The sequence below is a fragment of the Fusarium venenatum genome, assembly GCF_020744135.1.
Source record: "Fusarium venenatum strain MPI-CAGE-CH-0201 chromosome Unknown EDB82scaffold_1, whole genome shotgun sequence".
Taxonomy (NCBI): Eukaryota; Fungi; Ascomycota; class Sordariomycetes; order Hypocreales; family Nectriaceae; genus Fusarium; species Fusarium venenatum.
Genome location: NW_027072129.1, coordinates 8,539,308 through 8,555,637, shown reverse-complemented (window position 1 = coordinate 8,555,637; position 16,330 = coordinate 8,539,308). Strand labels below are relative to the sequence as shown.

The window sequence follows — 16,330 nt, the reverse complement described above, 5'->3', positions numbered from 1 at the left end:
GGAAATATTGCATTAACTAGGTAGCGGGTAGCAGAAAAGTTGGCCTCCTAAGTCTTAGGGTATAAAAATAAGTAGTCTAAGAACTATAGTCTAAAGAGCATAAATTGACCTACTAATTTCGTCTTTTATCTGAGGATTGAATCTCTCATTGCGATTCAGACACCGTTGGAGTTTCCACAATTCACACTCTCTCGCACCTGCGTTTTCTTCGTCCAACTACGGCTCGAACTCCAGCGGCTTTGCCACTTTTTCGTTTGTTACTCGCAGCTTTCAAAAAACTAACCGTCATTCACCATCAACCCGCGGCCGCCTCCTATCACAGCAGCTTCCGGTGATTCTTACCGCAAACACGCTCGTGAAGAATTTTCCACCGTTGTGAAGGACTTCCCCTATTAGCCTGACCACGACAGAGCAACCGAGATGACCCTCTCTTATTATGAAGACGTTGTCCCTACTCTTGCAATCCATCACTGGTGCCAGAGCAGGCGAGATTCGTCGATCCCATCAATACGGGGGCCTCGGATGTCTTCTATGGGAACATACCACTATTCATCTCGATACTAATGCGAACGTGTGTTGTGTTACTATTGATCTTTAGCATACAAAAGGTATCTCGTAAGTATCATCGACGTTCGCAATGCGAGTTGGCACACCTGACTAACGACCTTCTCTTTTGCAAGTAACAATCCTAACGGCGGCACGTCTGTGGAAGTCAAAGAGTTCTCGAACCCATCCCACAACTGCCTTTGCCCCTGTCAAGCTGCTTCTCTATCATGCGCTCGGGACCGAGGCCGTCGAGGGAAAATTGTGGGAGGAGTCGCGTTAGGCTTCGGAAGAGAGACTGGGCAAGCAGGTCCTATGGGCGTATCCAAAGAGACCAGTGATCTACGCTCTCAGCAGCGACAGTCAAGGGGTGTTAAAACTTGACGAGCCTTCAAATACCAACTCTGCAATCTTGGCTTTGATTGAAGCCACCAAGTGCGGGGATCCCTTACGATCAATGATATTCGTCGAGATACAGCTCGCGAGCTAGCGCATCTAAGGACTTCAACGCCGGAGTTGCTGTTGAGCAGGCTCGATTCGGACTGAGTTATTCGGAAAGAAGTATGTTGCGAAGGACCACTAGGCCAAAGTACGCAAAAACGAAAGCCCCCGTTATAAGTCTTAGAGGTACAAGAGCCTGTATCTGGTTCCTCACAAAGTGTACTGTCCGGAATTACCGAGGAGTACATCGGTGTTATCGGTGACGATGCGTGGGGGATACGTGTCAATAGCCCATTACCCCAAGCTACGAAGCATCAGATTGACTACGCTCCCATAAGGATCACGGAAGTCATGACCACAAGATACCTCGGCAAGAACATGAATCTTGTTCGCTTTACGGCGTATTACCTCGAGCTTTGCACCCAGGCCAATGATATTTCCGATGGCTATCGGGATGCCATTGACGATGTGCCACAGCTTTGCGCAACCGCCATCAAGAGATGTCGCGACTTTCACAGCAAGCCTCTGGGACGTTCTGAAAAGGTCCCCACTACCGGCCAGCGATGCTCAGTGGTCTGTGGTGTCAAGAGGAAGTTCAATTTTATGTCAGTTCTCAAGCACCACCTCAACACGGCCCTTAAAGAGCTGCAGACACTTTCCCTCACCTTCATCTCCCTGCCTTCTTCTTGTCGGTGGGCAGGTATTTCGTCCGATGCTCACAAAAAGAATTCGTCAACAAGCCTGAATGGTGCTACCTGGAAGTAAGCGACATGATTTGCCGTGTCTACGGCTTCGAGTTCGCCGTGGAGTGCTACAACAAGGAGCTTGCCAAGCATCATTACTATCACCGAAAGGTTTTGCACCTGATGCGGGAGAGCGACAAAGCCATTGCATCTTCCATGGTTGATTTGGATGGAAACTAATTTCATGGTTTGGAGAGAAACGGATGAAGTGGCTTTATGTATTGAATATCAGACAAGGTGTGTGGGAGGGGAAGATTTAAGAAGCAACCTGGTTCTTCCATCTAGGCTGGAAGAAGTAAGATCTGGGTCAGTCTTTACTTTTCTACTGCGAGTTGAGCAAGAAAAGGCAAAGACTTGGGCATTATCGAGCACGTTGGGAGTTGGGAAAGCATGATATTGTTATACGATAAATTGAGATTAGGTTATTGCAGCATATCTCATTCCTTCAGTGATCTATCTATTAAGTCTTACCATAGGAATGAACTTTCCGGTTTAACTACAGGGATTTGTATCTGATTCCTCCGCTGTTATTGATTCTAAATTGAAAGCGCAAGCTACGAGTGCAGACTCCTTCATCTGTTGTCCAGAAACAGATCTCTCCTCACCGCAACATAGATTGACAGCCCAACAGGGGGCAAAACATTTTGTTTCGGCAATTCGTTAGAAGTATGTAGTTCATTATCTGATTTGTTAAAACGAAATTGCCTATACACTTTGCCCTGGTTTAGTGCCTGAATACACATTGCCGCTGACTTGGGGTGCCCGCTTACATGCCCGCTGACATGCGGGCCATTATAGATTTCGCAGTCTAGACTGAATCAGACGTTCAATGTTGACAGAAACACCATCGCTAGCCCAAAATATAGGGCATCATCACGGCGTTAATGGGCCAGGGGCATTTTGTTGACTGGTTTCCACAATCTAAAGTCGTCATGCTTGCCTTGAAGTTCCCAGTTATGAGCTAATGGTTTGAGATGCTTTGATTCTGTCTTGAACTATAAAGTCATCCTAGAATGTCTTCAAAGTACACCCTCAGTACTAGACCTCTATATCCCCTTTATATCTGGTCTACCTTTCCAATTCACGCAAGATGCAGCTTACCAGCCTTTCCGCCCTCACCCTATTCGCCTCATCCGCGCTTGCGGCCAGTTGCTTTGGTAACCAGCAGAAAGGCATCGCAGAATTTCAAAACGCGTACTGGGACGCTCGATCAAAGATGTGCGGCAACTCGGAATGTGGCTATCAGCAGAGCTGCACAACGCAAGCTTCCCAGACACTACAAGGACTCGCCAAAGTGACTGTCAAAGTCTCCCTAGAGCGCAAGAACACAGGTAACAAGAAGGGATTCAAGGACTGCTGGGTATGTGATCGAATCGTTGGTTTGTGGGGTAACGCTAACATCAATCGATTGGCAGGATGCTACAGGAGACATCATCGTTCAGTGTGTTCGAGGAAGTCAGCAAATGAGTGGAACATGGGAAGCCAATGGTCAGCTATACCAAATGAACGGCTGGTACGCTTGATTTTAAGGGGAGAGTAATGCCTTTCTAAGCCATAGCTCGTTACAAGGCTGTCTGTACATACTTACTTTGTGGCTACCTTTGGCATTATCACTCAATCAAGTACAGAAGGATATATAAAGCATCAATATCAGAGGCCCATAGACATGTTAAAACTTGTTATGAGGCAGCAATAGAGTTTGGTCTGATGTTAAGCTGTATGGCCTTGCTGACTGACTATTTTTATTTACACACTGTTGCGCTTCTGGGGTATTACTGTTGAGCCTACGCCTTTTCTTGTATTGTCAGTGAGTAACCATAGATCAAGCAGCAATCCGTCATGGAGTGATGATGTTCACTTTGTTGACCCAAATGAGGCGAGAGACGTCGACTGCTTCGATGACAACGTAACAAACCAACTGGAGCCCATAACTACAACAGTGACTGCCTTGGAGGTGCTTTACTATGAATCGAGTCTACCAGCAATACATTCTGTAATGACCTGGTACTCCCTGAGCCCTCCATCAAGGTATTTGGTGTCTGAGACGATCCAGGGCTTCGGAAGCGCCATGCCTGGATGGCAGGACGGTCCAGGCCGACTCCCTCAATGATGTCTACAACATAGTTGCCGACATTGGGTAAAAACTTGAAAGCATGGCCGCTTCCGCCAGTCACAACCACCAGTCCCTCCTGACCAGGTACACGATCAATAACAAAGTGGTTATCAAAAGTGTCAGTATACCAGCACAGTCTTGTGAAAGCAACATCCTTGACCTCGCGCAGAACCTCAGGAAGGTTCTGAGATACGAAGGATGCAATGGTATCCATGGCCTGTCTTGGAATTTTTGTAATCTTGCTAGACTCTGACCAGCGAGTCACGGGTACGCTTCTCTCTCTGCCATCTGCCTGAACTTGAGGATTGGTGTATTTTATACCACGGTAGCCGATCTTCAGGTGGCCTTCTCCATCGACTGGAAAGCCATAAAGGCCCCCGGTGGCACCTTGCCTCATGTCATACATCCAGGTTGGGAAGTTTTGCGGTGAGAGCTGATCGAATAGTGGCGATGTTTTGGGAATCTTGAAGACGGCAACGGAGCCTGCTGTAGCTTCACAAAGACCGTCAAGCTCAGGGACAAGAAGTGCTGTTTGAGGGCCACAGGCCATGATGGTTAGCTTAGCATCGTGTGTTTTCCCGTCCTTGGTGCGAATGCCGACGACCTTTCCCCCACTTCTGGAAAATGAGACGAATGTTCCAGACGACTCATTGAGAATGAAATTGACACCATGCTTGCGAGCTTTGTAGAGCGCAAGTCGACATGCCTTGTCAGCAGCAACATGTCCGCCACTCGTATCGAGTATGCCCACCATGGACTTTCCGTTGGCTTGAGCGTGAAACTGATCGGTTTCAAAGCCGAGCGACCTGCAAGTCTGGACATCTTCAGGATCATTGGTGACAAGTTGATTTGACACGCCCAACTTCTTGGCGTTCTCGACTGTTGCTCTCTCAAATGGAAGCAGAGTCTCGCCCTCATTGAAAGATATAGCTCCGTTGTTGTAAAACACCTTGTCGCTGGATTTCATACCAGGCGGTACTTCGCCGCCCGCTATATCGGAGTTCCATTCGTTCCATAGGGCTATCGCTTCGAGCGAAAGCTCTTGGTACTCGGTCTGAGTTCCGTAAGATGATCTGATGATCTTGTTCAAGTCTTGGTATATGTCAGAGTCGGTGCATAATTGATATGTAGTTGTAGATAGTACTGACCTGCAGAGGCAGCATCGCAGCCTTTCTGGTAGGAATAGAGTCCCGTGTCGTAGTTTCTTCTATCATATACAGTTACGTTGCTGTATCCTCTCTTGGCAAGATTCAAGGCAGTGCTTAGTCCGAAAACACCAGCGCCAACAATTGCAATGGGGTCTTGCTTATGCATTTTTGTCATCATAGTTGCAGTTATCTTGGCTCAAATGTAGTATAATGTTAGTACTACTGCTTTATTTTAATTCTGCCTGTTTGACTGAAGGTTGTGTTACTGAGCCGGTCACAGGTCACTGGACTCCGCCCGCTCGCATCGGGAGTTTGCGAAGAGCTAAGCCTAGCCTTCTCCGTTTTCTGCGGAACAATGATAGGCCAACTGTGTTTATCAATTCCCGTTATCCTGGTTGGAGAAACAATGCCTAATATGGCCCGGAATCCACCGATATCGCCTAGGCTCGCCGTAACCCATTCTACCTATAGTCTCGGAAGAATCCAGATGGAACTGATTAATCGCAATTGTGGGCTTGTCCCACATCTTTGAGATAAGAAATCTGGGGTAATTGGGGTGACATTTGACCCTTGACTGCAACACCGTTACGGAGCAAGCCTAGAACGCTAACAATATTGAAAGTAGTAATATACCCTCGATAGGTCGCTGGGATGGCAAGCACCGACAAGCAAGACTATTCATTGCATTTGTACTAACTCTATTGGAACACACTACTGATCTCTTCCATTCGTCATCAACGCTTTTGTACGCAGAGAGTATACCTACTTTTGGTCACAATGGGTTTCAGTCGACTGATCTCTGAGTCGTCTCTCGGCAAACATGTTCGCAGTATCCGCAACTCACCACCAGAGGTCATCTACAACAGGAAACTTCTCGCATCCGCTGCTCTCTATGCTATGTCGGGATTATGTATCAGTAGGTTATTATGATCAATGGATGACTGTCTCCAGGACTAACACATCGCAGCATGGGACCAAGGCTCCAGTTCAGTCGTGCCATCTCTTCCAGGGTTTTCTCAAGCTTTCGGTATCACATCTGCCACAAACCCCAAGGAAGTTGCCAACTTCATCTCGTTCGTCTACCTTACGGCCGGTGTTGGATCAGGCCTCTCCTTTTTTATCAACGATAGAATCGGACGCCTTTGGTCCCTGCGACTATACTTTTGTATCTGGATCATTGGACAGCTGATTGCGACCTTCTCTAACGGAAACAAAAGTACTCTCTACGCTGCTCGGTTCGTGTCTGGTCTTGGAATCGGTCCCCTGACCGTGACTGGCCCCATGTCGATTGTTGAAATTGCACCCACCGAGATTCGAGGGCTTCTCACAGTCTGGTTTAGCGTTGTGATGTTGCTGAGCTTGACCGTCAGTACCTTGACGGTTTATGCTTGTTTCTTACACCTCGAAGCCTCGCACTTTCAGTACCAATTGGTTTGGTTTCTCCCTACTATCATCTGTGCGATTATCATTGCCGCGAGCTTCTTCTACGTCTGCGAGTCTCCGAGGTGGCTGATGCTGGTTGGCCGCAAAGAAGAAGCCATAGAAACACTGGTTACTCTGCGAGGACTACCCGCCGATCATCCACGTGTTGCTGGGGAAATCGTAGATATTGAGCAGCAGATTCAAGCCGAGAAGTCTCACTATGGCTCCAACGGTGGATTCAAGGCCGTTCTACGAGAAACCTTCCTGGTACCCGCCAACCTTAGACGAGTTCAACAATCTTTGATATCCTACTTATTGGCTCAACTATCGGGCGCCAATTCTGTCACTAGCTATCTGGTGCCGATTCTATCTCTCATAGGGGTTAACAGTGCGAATGGCAACAGTCTCTTTTTGTCCAGCATGTACTCTTTGTCCAAGTTCTTCTACACCCTCATCGCTTCTTTCTTCTTCATTGATGCGTTGGGTCGCCGAAAGTCGCTATTCATCGGAATTGTCATCCAGCTGATCTCTGATGTCTATCTTGGTGTTTACATCAAGGCCCATAACGAAGGCTCGGTTGCACCCGGTGCTTCCACTGCAGCCATTGCAGCCATCTTCATCCATGGATTTGGCTATGCTGTTGGTATGTCACTCCTGAACTGTCTTCCAAAAAGAAAAAAGAAAAAGGAAAACTCGGCTAACTTCTCATGATAGGTCTTCTGGTGCTTCCATACGTTTTTGGCGCGGAGCTTTGGCCCAATAGCATCCGCTCCTTTGGCTCTGCGCTCTCTCAGACTTTCCATTGGCTTTTCTACTTTGGGCTTAATCGAGCAACACCTTCAATCCTCAGCAGTATGAACAACTGGGGAGCGTTCCTATTCTTTGCTGGCTGGTGTTTTATCGCATTGGTCTATGTCTTTTTCGCTGTCCCAGAGACTGCCGGATTGCCTCTCGAACGTACCGACGAACTTTTCGACTGCCCCTGGTGGCAAATTCGCTCCAAGGCCAAGTCTCTCCATGTTGGCGCAATTTCTGGACATCCCATTGACGAAGAGAAGTAAGTTTTGGGCCCATGGCGGAATTTACTGGAGCACTATGACTTACAATGGAAACTTTTAGTCCAGATAGTGACTCTCACAAGGACCAGCAAATTACATTTAGAGGTAAGCAGGAGGATAGCTAAGGCTCGAGGCTGGTTCTAGGCGTATATACGAAACCAGCAAGTGTGGTAACATCCCGAGTCAAGGCTCGACAGATAGGTTCACGATATTTGTGAGACATAGAGCAAATATAGAAGCATTCAGAAGTTATTTAAGAAATTGTTCCTATGTATAAGCCTCATGGTATCAGAAACGTCGGCCGCTAGAAGCATAAGAGACGAAATTAGTAGGCTAATTTATGCTACTTAGACTATAGTTTGTAAGCTATTTGATTTTACACCCCACGACTTAGGATTGAGGTTATGTATCATCAAGCAGATTTAACAGCAAAGAACATCGGTTTATGATGTTGTTGTGCAAGAAAGAGAAGCAATATTGCTATGAGAATGTATCGGATGAGTAAAGGCATCGAAGGTATCGCCATCTAAATTCTCCTTACCATTCACAACCCTTGCACTTAGATTTCTAAATGCCCATGGACACGTCTACTTCAGAGAACTGTCAAGATCCATTTACACAGAGGCAGGTAATCTTGTATTTTGAGTCTCGTGACTATTAACAACTACAAATTAGGCTTTAAACAACCGGCGTTGACGGGACTGTTTGCTTTGCCAGTTCGGAAATAAGTCCTGATATTCTCAAAACACTCCCGCTCAGCCTTCTGGAAAGCGATATCTGTCAACCCTCCCAAGTGAGGTTGAATAATGACGTTGTCCTGCTCTAGGAACCAGGGGTCGACATTTGGTTCGTTGACTAGCACGTCGAGCCCTGCTCTAGCAATCTTGCCAGTCTTGAGCGCCACCTTGAAGGCATCTTCGTCTATAACTGCTCCGCGTGCCGTGTTGACAAGGAAGCTTCCGTCCTTCATGGCGGCAAACTCGGCTGTGCTCATCAGGCTGGTGGTCTTGTCATTGAGCGGGCAGTTGAGCGACACAACATCAGACTGTGACAGTAACTCATTTAGAGTGGTGCAGTAGGTGGCGTTGTACTGGCGCTCTACGTCGTTGGGGAGCTGGTGTCGGTTGTAATACTTGATCTTCATGTTGAAGACAGCCGCCTTCTTGGCCAGATACTGTGAAAGGCTCGTTAGCGCATGAATTATAACCGCTATTCATTTCATACCTTGCCGATGGAGCCCATGCCGACGATGCCCAGAGTCATGCCTGTAGGATCTCGCGCAGGAACAAGACTACCGGGCTCTCCTCGCCATTTCCCAGCCTTGGCCGTTCGCTCGGCTTTGGATGTGTTTCTCAAAGTGGCCAGGATTAGAAACATGGCCATGTCTGCGGTGGCTTCAGCAACCGCATCTACCGAGTTACAGAAAAGGATGTTGTTTTTAGTCATCCATTCAACATCGAACTCATTGTATCCAGCAGAAGCTGAAGTAATTATGCGGCAGTCAGTAGCTAGCGACCGGAGAAGACCCTCGTCGAATGGTTCGAAAGGCGGGGTGCCCATGCGGATGACAAAGGCATCGACTGGTCCCTTCTCCTTTATTAATTCAGGAAGACGCTTTTGAGTCTCTTGGCGATCTGTCGCGTCGAGAACCTCAAAATCATGATCCTTACTAAAAGCCTCGAGATACTCGGCACCCGCGAACTTTGGGGCGCCCAGGCTCACAACGCGAGGCTTGTTCGAAACGCGGCTTGGGGACATTGTGTAGGATTAACAGCAGTAAAATGGTGATTGGGTTTCAAAAAATAAAAGATTGAATAGATAAATCAATCAAGAAATAGCTCGCAATTTCGATATAAATGAACAATTGCTTTATCCTCCATATCTTTCTCTTCTGTCCTTGTCCTTTGTAAACCGAGATCGGCGAACCGGATTCGTATCCCGGATCGGCCCCACAAGATCGGCAGGGAACCCTCCGTAAGGTCATGCGAGTCGGATTCTCCCGGTATTGGATGAAATGGCTAGAATGGATGTGGATGAGATCCACTGTTACCATGACAAGAACGCATTACTAACACAACTAGGCGTGTACTTACATTACCATGCCTTGCAAAGACTGAGACCGAACACCAGACGATACGTAGCCCAAGGCACAAATGAGACGCACCATGGAAAAGATCTCTTCAGATGCACCATTAGGCTTTCTCGCTGTGGAAGTCGACATCCACCGTCCTCCAGGCGATCCTTTCAACGAGAACACATGGCCATTTCCTCTCATTCGGGAAAAAGTAACAGGCACACGTGAGTCACAACTTGTTACTAACGGTGCCTACGACGATGCCTTCATTGATCAGTTCGTGGCAGCTGGGCTTAAACTTACTGAGAGAGGCGCTGTTGGCATCATTACCAGTTGCGGCTTCTTAGCGGCGGCGCAGAAAAGGTGTTTATCTCTATTTTCTCTACTCTATCCTCCTGGCACTTTGAACACATGCTGAGCCAAGTAGGTTAGCAGCACGACTGCCTATTCCTGTGGCCACCTCAGCCCTGGTGCAGATTCCAAGCCTCCAGGCCATATTTCCTGCCAATCGACCCATCGGGATTTTGACTTATGATTGTGCTAGATTGGGCAGTCTACACTTACGTGAGCTGAACATTGACCCTGACAGCGTCCGCATATGGGGACTTTCAGACAAAAGCCATCTTAGAGACATTTGCGCTCGTGGCGCCAAATACGACGCCGCTCTGCTGGAGAAGGAACTTATCGATGAAGCAAACGCTCTTGTTGCTCGGCATCCTGAAGTTGTTGCTATCGTTTTGGAATGCACAAACATGCCACCGTACGCAGATAAGATACAGGACGCGGTCCAGTTGCCAGTTTATGATGTTTATACAATGGGAAAATGGTTTTACTCCGGACTGCAACGTCGAAGCCCAACGGATTGGACATTATAGCTATAAGGCTCTGGTACAAATCCAATCATGTAGTTTCACAAGTTAAAGGAATAAAGATGAACATGGTTGTAAAAAAAGAAGAGCTTGCCAATTACAATCGCATTCGATGGGTTTTCATGATTTCCAACCCTTTTTCGTCGCTTTGCAGCTTTGAAAAATTAACAGTATAGAAGTAAGTTAGGAGTTTAAACCGACTTATAGGTATAAGACCTAGGCCTTTAGTTAGCTCATATATAACTATAATAAAAATACGTGCAAAGACAAATAGTGAAACTGTAAAGAAAATGGACAATAAAGTAATACTTTTCGATTGAGAGTAAACGTGGTAAAGACAGTAAAACCTAGTCGCTAATTCAAAAAGTCCCCCTTTGTCTCTGCTACTATGAGGTCGTATTCTGGCTTGAATTGCATATACATGACTTCTGGGCTACCCGTTCCATCCTTTGTATATTGTGCCTCTTCATCGCCCACAAATGTCTTTTGAAGTCCAGACGCCGCGGCGGCTTCAACCAATAACTGTGTATGGCAGGCCCTTTCCAGAGCGATGAAAAAAGCCGCTGCTTCCGCAACGGTGCCTCCTGCTGTTAGGATACCATGATTCTGTAGGATGAGATTCTTCTTGGTTGGGCCCATAGTGTCAGCCAAGCGGTTGCCTTCTTCTTTGGCAAAGACGACACCCCCAAAATTTGCATAGACGGCAAGATCGTTGTAGAACATGCAACTGTCCTGATTCAGCATTTCAATCGGACGGCCAAAGGTAGACCAAGCACGCCCATAAGGGCTGTGAAGGTGGCATGCGGCGTTGATATCGGGCCGGCGTTTGTGGATGGCAGCGTGGATGATAAATCCGGCTGTGTTGACAGGCTTATCCGCGCCGCCGATCCGTTCACCCTCTTCGTTGACATGGACCATGTCAGAAACCTTCAAGAGACCGAAATGGACGCCATAAGGGTTCAACCAGAAGGTGTTTGGCTGGACTGGATCTGCACAAGAACGGTGTCAGTCTCGAAATCTCATGGTACAGGAAATGTACAAAAATGAGGGGTCTTCTTACCCCTCAAGCTGATGTGCCCGCTTGCACCATCAGCAAATCCCAATTTCGCAAAAATGCGAAAGGCTCCCGCCATTTGCCCAAGCTGCCATGTCCTGACTTCTTCTGGGCTAACAAATTGCGGGATCTTGTGGAGCCTTTTCTTGGGCTGGGAGGTTGACAATGAGGCTGCGGATGGTTCAGCCGCCATCGTTGCTGTTGCGGTTGCGGTTGTTGTAGAAGACATGATGTGATGAGCCTTGGTGTCAGTGAGAGCCTAAAGGGTTTAGTCTCAGAATAATCTCCCCGGTCAGGTATCTTATAACAATCGAGCCAGTTGTCTTCGCATTATGGCGACCCGGTAGGCCCCGTGATTGGTGGACAAACCCCGTTCTATCTACCCCAAGCGTGGCTCTATCACAAGATATCGTTGTCGGCAGCACCCGACATACTACACGATATAATAGCTTCATTACTGAGCATAGAGAACGAGATGGCGTCCATATATTTTCAAGCGGTGCCAATTATTGGTGTAGATATTCCAACTTCTGGTACTGGTCTCTTTACGTGTCTATTTGCACATCATCAACTTACTTCTCTATCTCTTTGTCAAAATGCATACACTGCACATCAATTCTTCGACAATCACTGCTTCTGGCAGGTCTCGGGACAATGATTTCGCAAGCCCAGAGGAGGTTCGCACAGCTTTTACATGGGCCATGTCAACCATGTACCGGAATGAAGTACCCCTCTACGGTGACTTGGTCCGAATTGTTGATGGTGTGAACGAAAGTATACTTTCTGAGCAACCCAGTTCTACAAAAGAACGTCTTCTGTCTCAAAGACTAGATGTGGAGAGACACGGAGCCATTAGACTGGGAACTCCTTACGAATTGAGAACCATCGCTCGTCTTTTTTCCATACTTGGTCTCAAGGCCGTGGGGTACTATGACCTTTCTGTTGCCGGACTGCCAATGCATGCTACTTGCTTCCGCCCGGTCGACTACAAATCGCTGGATCAGAACCCTTTCAGAGTGTTCACGACCTTGTTGAGACCTGATTTGATTACGGACCCAGACACCCGCGAGCTTGCTTCCAAATTGTTGTCAAAGCGAGATATCTTCAGTCCCAATCTGTTGGATTTCATCAACAAAGCCGAGAAGAATGACCGGCTTTTGAAGATATCCAACGTGAGCGACTTCATTGCTGAAGCAATCAAGACCTTCAGCTGGAAACCAGAAGCGTTTGCATCGGAAGAAGAATACAAGCAGCTGGCCAAGAGCCATCCCATCTTGGCAGATATTGCCTCTTTTAAGAGTGCCCATATCAACCACTTAACACCCTGGACGCTGGATATCACCAGCAGCCAGCAACAAATGAAAGAAGAAGGTCTTCGGGTCAAGCATCGCATCGAAGGACCTCCCCTGCGCCAATGCCCGATCCTTCTCCGCCAGACAAGCTTCCTAGCACTGGAGGAGAGAATTCAATTTCGCAACGGCCTAGGAGCTCTGGTGGAAGGAACCCACAGGGCTCGATTTGGCGAAATTGAGGAACGAGGCGCTGCAGTGACCCCGGCAGGTAGAAAGCTTTATGATGACCTGTTGGACGCAGCAATGGAGAAATTCGGCCAGAGTTTAGATACACAGAATCCTGAAGCAATTGATGCTGCTATGGCTGAAGTATTCAGAGATTACCCTGACTCCTGGTCCGAGCTGCGGAAACAGAATCTCATTTACCGCACTTACCATCGCACAAGTAAACAAGGATACGACATATCAGGCTCTGAGTCGCTTGAAGATTTGGTGGAACAGGGTTACCTGACGGCTGAGCCTATCACTTACGAAGACTTTTTGCCTTTCTCGGCAGCAGGAATCTTCGCGTCAAATCTCGGCAACTCTCAACAAAACCGGCCTCAAGAGAAACCACTTTCTGACAAAGCGGGTTTAGAAAGTGCTTTGGGACACGTCACGCTAGATGCTGACAAACTCTACCTCGAGATTCAAAACGAGAGTATAAAGAGATGTGGTCTGTACTGCAAGCTTAATTCTTGATCTGTATGTAGTGCAACAGATGTAATCTTGTTTAAGAACTATCAAATCCCTTAAGTATTTCGTTGAGCATCTGTATCACCTTATTGAGTATCGTATCGACTCGTGAAGTTGGGTGGTGTCTGTGAACACCGAAAGTCCACTTATACGGTTATACAGACTTTCTGTACTCAGCTTTAAGAGGCCAGAAAAAGCGGATAGCTTGCTGAGTCAGTGAGATGATCTCTCTATTACCGTACTGTATCCTAGCGAGCTAATAGCAGGCTGTTGGTATCTTGGTGGCTTAACTCCACAGGCGCTACCCATTTTCGCGAGCTGATACGTCCTACCTTGTTAGATAGAGAAATTCAAAGCTCTTGAAATCCTCCTTGGTATGAAATATTTTGGAAAAATAGCAGCTGGCAACATTGTACTGTGAGAAACGCTAGAATACAATCGCTGACTAGTTATCTTCGTTCCTTGTTCCTTGTAATAGCTCTTGTATCAACCACTCCGAATTGACTGGCATGCCGTCGGCCCCAATCTCCATCATCCATTCCTCAAGTGGTTGAGGATCAGTGGCCTGGCTTTGACCTGATTCCTGCCATCCTTGGTCATCATCGGTTGACTGATTGCCATCCCCACAGATGAGGCTAATTGTCTTTTCTGACAAAATTTCAAATATGTCTCTATAGGGTGCAGCCTTTCCCCAGCGTTCGGCAATGACGACCAATGCGGTATTGCAAGCCATGCATGTGTTGATGATATCCATCTTTCTAGCAGCGGCTCTGACTCTAGATGATTTCCAGATACAGTATAGATAGGTCAATCCTCCCAGAAAGAGAATGTGGAGTGATCCCCACGTGAACTGTAGAGACTGGCGTTGAAAGAGTCTGCGGTAGAGGACGCATATCTCTTTTGCTTTGTCTGCACAGCTCACCAGTGCTTCCTCGACCGACCCCTCTTCACCGGGAGGAGGTTTATGAGTAATCCAGTGCCTATATAGCAGGAGAATGGAATGATCATAAGCCAGGCGAAACCATTCGCGCGAGGCAAAAACAGAGAGAGGGTCGAGTCCGGGTGTATCTGGTGCATGAGGAACCTCGCTATGCCACGCTTCCAACTCTGCCCTCAACTGTTCAATCAGAGGTTTCTTGGCAACTGCCTGGCTCATTGAGGACTCGGTGATCGCCGGGTAAATATTGTTGCCGATCTTGGACCACAACCGACGTAGTTTGACTACGTGGATAGCACCCGTCATGCTCGTGGGTGGTTCCTCTGGAGACGTACGCGGGCTTTGTAACAAGCCTAGTGCATTGATTTTATCATCGTCTATATCTAATGGCAACTAACAATCGTTATCTTAGTAGGATATACAATATTTTTCAAATGCAAGATACATACCTCAGCGTCAATGCAATTATCGGGAATACCAACTGGACGGCCCAGTATGAAGGACGCCACCCGATCAATATCATAGGCTACCCAGAAACACCTTTTAGAAATCTCGGCAATAAGTGGGTTGACATTCTTCCGGTACTTTGAAGCATTTCGATGATAACCGAGCTCTATACAGTATCGGATAGCAAGGCCGGAGGATTTCCTGAAGTGTCAGAATTGACACTCATTCACGGGGCTTCAAGAGACCAACCAAAGGCTTCCTCCAGCAGGAGAACGTATTGAGTAGACTGCACATGCCAGCAAACTCTGTATAGACTCGATACTGTCAAGCTCGAGAACTGAAGGCTGATGCACAAGGGCCATGTTGTAGTATGATTCAGCTTCATCATAGTGGGCGGGGCCCAAAGCTAGAGAAGCAATTGCATAAACCTGTATACTTGTGAGAAGACAAAGAAGACCCCAAGCGAGCAAGAATTGTTACCATCCACACGAAGAACTGTGCCAGATCGCCTGCCATTGACAAATTTCCGGCAAGGTTGGCTTTGAAGCACAGGTCTTCCCAGAATTGAAATGTTGGCTGATGAAGGAATGGATACTGGGGATGAATGTTATTGAAATATGCTTGAGATAGAGTAGCGCCAGCCTGTGGCGAGGGGAAATCGATGAGAAACGGCTGAGGAAAATTCCATGTCGACGACCCGTGTTCAAACCGGACTGAGTTTGTTTGATGAAATGGCCCAACCTTTTTGGGCAGATCCATAGCGGCGCTCACAATCCTTGAAAATGAGACAGCTGATGATGGGCCGAAATAATGAGGCTCTTTGCTAGCGGCAGTCAAACATAGTAGAGCAACGTCGGTAGATAGCTGATCAGTTGTGTCTTCCGTCTCAACGCGCGCATCTCGCTGACAGTTACCTGTAGCAGAGATTTCAACTGAAGCCGTGATCGGGGTCGGCGCAGCAGGCGAAAGACTGGAAGCATTTTTCTCGAGGCCCATGAGATGGTCGAGAGCCACATCAGGTCTTGCCTGCTTCAGTAGGCCCTCTAGGTAAGCGACTCTGGTCTCGAGAGACTGCATGTAGTCCCTAGGCCGCAAAAGCCCTGTAGCGGGATCTTCGACGAGACATTCTTGGCGACGTCAGGACAGTGCTGCAACTTTATTTGAGAAAATTCATACCCCTTCCAGTCTTGCTGCAATTTTGGCATTTGGGAATTTGTCCGTCACACTTTTCCATGTTAGTTATGTATCACTGCAACAACAACCATAACTGGGTGGGTCAAGTCATACTTTGAGCTTTTTCTGCTTACAGCCGTTGCATGCTACCAAAGTGCGCTCTCCGATTCGTGGCCTCTTGACTGGGTTGGGATATGTTGGATGCTGCGACGCCATTCTAAAACGTGACATGTAGCGTAAACTTTTGAAGTGAAGGTAAAGTGAGAGATGCTACCGGCTGG

General features: G+C 47.4%; 9 protein-coding genes across 9 annotated transcripts; 5 read left to right on the top strand and 4 right to left on the bottom strand.

Annotated features, from left to right (window-relative positions):
• Positions 1 to 1,106: 1,106 nt before the first annotated feature.
• On the top strand, positions 1,107 to 1,907 carry EDB82DRAFT_472299 (uncharacterized protein; the record flags this gene model as incomplete). Its single annotated transcript, XM_065607975.1, has 3 exons — positions 1,107 to 1,132; positions 1,203 to 1,589; positions 1,685 to 1,907. 3 exons carry the CDS (start codon positions 1,107 to 1,109, stop codon positions 1,905 to 1,907), a joined length of 636 nt encoding a protein of 211 aa, XP_065465829.1.
• A 769-nt stretch (positions 1,908 to 2,676) lies between these two features.
• On the top strand, positions 2,677 to 3,423 carry EDB82DRAFT_552158 (uncharacterized protein). Its single transcript, XM_025727478.2, has 2 exons — positions 2,677 to 3,087; positions 3,143 to 3,423. The coding sequence occupies exons 1-2, from the start codon at positions 2,818 to 2,820 to the stop codon at positions 3,248 to 3,250; spliced, it is 378 nt and encodes a 125-aa protein (XP_025588431.2). The 5' UTR covers positions 2,677 to 2,817; the 3' UTR covers positions 3,251 to 3,423.
• EDB82DRAFT_490658 (FAD dependent oxidoreductase) lies at positions 3,269 to 5,254 on the bottom strand. Its single transcript, XM_025727489.2, has 2 exons — positions 4,989 to 5,254; positions 3,269 to 4,932 (listed from the first exon to the last, which is right to left on the bottom strand). Exons 1-2 carry the CDS (start codon positions 5,164 to 5,166, stop codon positions 3,659 to 3,661), a joined length of 1,452 nt encoding a protein of 483 aa, XP_025588432.2. The 5' UTR covers positions 5,167 to 5,254; the 3' UTR covers positions 3,269 to 3,658.
• A 225-nt stretch (positions 5,255 to 5,479) lies between these two features.
• Positions 5,480 to 7,707, top strand: EDB82DRAFT_572438 (general substrate transporter). The gene is made up of 4 exons (XM_025727500.2): positions 5,480 to 5,904; positions 5,956 to 7,053; positions 7,125 to 7,467; positions 7,530 to 7,707. Exons 1-4 carry the CDS (start codon positions 5,766 to 5,768, stop codon positions 7,591 to 7,593), a joined length of 1,644 nt encoding a protein of 547 aa, XP_025588433.2. The 5' UTR covers positions 5,480 to 5,765; the 3' UTR covers positions 7,594 to 7,707.
• Positions 7,708 to 8,085: 378 nt separating this feature from the next.
• Positions 8,086 to 9,440, bottom strand: EDB82DRAFT_490656 (uncharacterized protein). The gene is made up of 2 exons (XM_025727511.2): positions 8,693 to 9,440; positions 8,086 to 8,642 (listed from the first exon to the last, which is right to left on the bottom strand). Exons 1-2 carry the CDS (start codon positions 9,224 to 9,226, stop codon positions 8,133 to 8,135), a joined length of 1,044 nt encoding a protein of 347 aa, XP_025588434.2. The 5' UTR covers positions 9,227 to 9,440; the 3' UTR covers positions 8,086 to 8,132.
• A 94-nt stretch (positions 9,441 to 9,534) lies between these two features.
• Positions 9,535 to 10,701, top strand: EDB82DRAFT_490653 (uncharacterized protein). The gene is made up of 2 exons (XM_025727522.2): positions 9,535 to 9,905; positions 9,970 to 10,701. Exons 1-2 carry the CDS (start codon positions 9,622 to 9,624, stop codon positions 10,415 to 10,417), a joined length of 732 nt encoding a protein of 243 aa, XP_025588435.2. The 5' UTR covers positions 9,535 to 9,621; the 3' UTR covers positions 10,418 to 10,701.
• Positions 10,702 to 11,780, bottom strand: EDB82DRAFT_490652 (class II aldolase/adducin N-terminal). Its single transcript, XM_025727533.2, has 2 exons — positions 11,472 to 11,780; positions 10,702 to 11,400 (listed from the first exon to the last, which is right to left on the bottom strand). The coding sequence occupies exons 1-2, from the start codon at positions 11,692 to 11,694 to the stop codon at positions 10,766 to 10,768; spliced, it is 858 nt and encodes a 285-aa protein (XP_025588436.1). The 5' UTR covers positions 11,695 to 11,780; the 3' UTR covers positions 10,702 to 10,765.
• A 281-nt stretch (positions 11,781 to 12,061) lies between these two features.
• On the top strand, positions 12,062 to 13,498 carry EDB82DRAFT_533793 (uncharacterized protein; the record flags this gene model as incomplete). Its single annotated transcript, XM_025727544.2, has 1 exon — positions 12,062 to 13,498. One exon carries the CDS (start codon positions 12,062 to 12,064, stop codon positions 13,496 to 13,498), a length of 1,437 nt encoding a protein of 478 aa, XP_025588437.2.
• Positions 13,499 to 13,728: 230 nt separating this feature from the next.
• EDB82DRAFT_490642 (fungal-specific transcription factor domain-containing protein) lies at positions 13,729 to 16,296 on the bottom strand. Its single transcript, XM_065608370.1, has 5 exons — positions 16,164 to 16,296; positions 15,357 to 16,101; positions 15,126 to 15,304; positions 14,879 to 15,077; positions 13,729 to 14,822 (listed from the first exon to the last, which is right to left on the bottom strand). The coding sequence occupies exons 2-5, from the start codon at positions 15,951 to 15,953 to the stop codon at positions 13,938 to 13,940; spliced, it is 1,860 nt and encodes a 619-aa protein (XP_065465828.1). The 5' UTR covers positions 15,954 to 16,101; positions 16,164 to 16,296; the 3' UTR covers positions 13,729 to 13,937.
• Between the last annotated feature and the right edge of the window lie 34 nt (positions 16,297 to 16,330).

Bases quoted from the DNA above. Each gene is read 5' to 3' on its own strand.
- EDB82DRAFT_572438 (XM_025727500.2), top strand. From the start codon at position 5,766: ATGGGTTTCAGTCGACTGATCTCTGAGTCGTCTCTCGGCAAACATGTT. The intron at 5,905-5,955 runs GTAGGTTATTAT...AACACATCGCAG, and splicing joins TATGTCGGGATTATGTATCA to CATGGGACCAAGGCTCCAGT. The intron at 7,468-7,529 runs GTAAGTTTTGGG...GGAAACTTTTAG, and splicing joins CATCCCATTGACGAAGAGAA to TCCAGATAGTGACTCTCACA.
- EDB82DRAFT_490652 (XM_025727533.2), bottom strand. From the start codon at position 11,694: ATGTCTTCTACAACAACCGCAACCGCAACAGCAACGATGGCGGCTGAA. The intron at 11,401-11,471 runs GTAAGAAGACCC...GTTCTTGTGCAG, and splicing joins CGGGCACATCAGCTTGAGGG to ATCCAGTCCAGCCAAACACC.
- EDB82DRAFT_490656 (XM_025727511.2), bottom strand. From the start codon at position 9,226: ATGTCCCCAAGCCGCGTTTCGAACAAGCCTCGCGTTGTGAGCCTGGGC. The intron at 8,643-8,692 runs GTATGAAATGAA...AGCCTTTCACAG, and splicing joins GCATGGGCTCCATCGGCAAG to TATCTGGCCAAGAAGGCGGC.
- EDB82DRAFT_490653 (XM_025727522.2), top strand. From the start codon at position 9,622: ATGAGACGCACCATGGAAAAGATCTCTTCAGATGCACCATTAGGCTTT. The intron at 9,906-9,969 runs GTGTTTATCTCT...TGAGCCAAGTAG, and splicing joins TTAGCGGCGGCGCAGAAAAG to GTTAGCAGCACGACTGCCTA.
- EDB82DRAFT_490658 (XM_025727489.2), bottom strand. From the start codon at position 5,166: ATGATGACAAAAATGCATAAGCAAGACCCCATTGCAATTGTTGGCGCT. The intron at 4,933-4,988 runs GTCAGTACTATC...ACATATACCAAG, and splicing joins CTGCGATGCTGCCTCTGCAG to ACTTGAACAAGATCATCAGA.
- EDB82DRAFT_552158 (XM_025727478.2), top strand. From the start codon at position 2,818: ATGCAGCTTACCAGCCTTTCCGCCCTCACCCTATTCGCCTCATCCGCG. The intron at 3,088-3,142 runs GTATGTGATCGA...ATCGATTGGCAG, and splicing joins AGGGATTCAAGGACTGCTGG to GATGCTACAGGAGACATCAT.
- EDB82DRAFT_490642 (XM_065608370.1), bottom strand. From the start codon at position 15,953: ATGCAGTCTCTCGAGACCAGAGTCGCTTACCTAGAGGGCCTACTGAAG. The intron at 15,078-15,125 runs GTTGGTCTCTTG...CTGACACTTCAG, and splicing joins CCTGCTGGAGGAAGCCTTTG to GAAATCCTCCGGCCTTGCTA. The intron at 14,823-14,878 runs GTATGTATCTTG...AACGATTGTTAG, and splicing joins ATAATTGCATTGACGCTGAG to TTGCCATTAGATATAGACGA.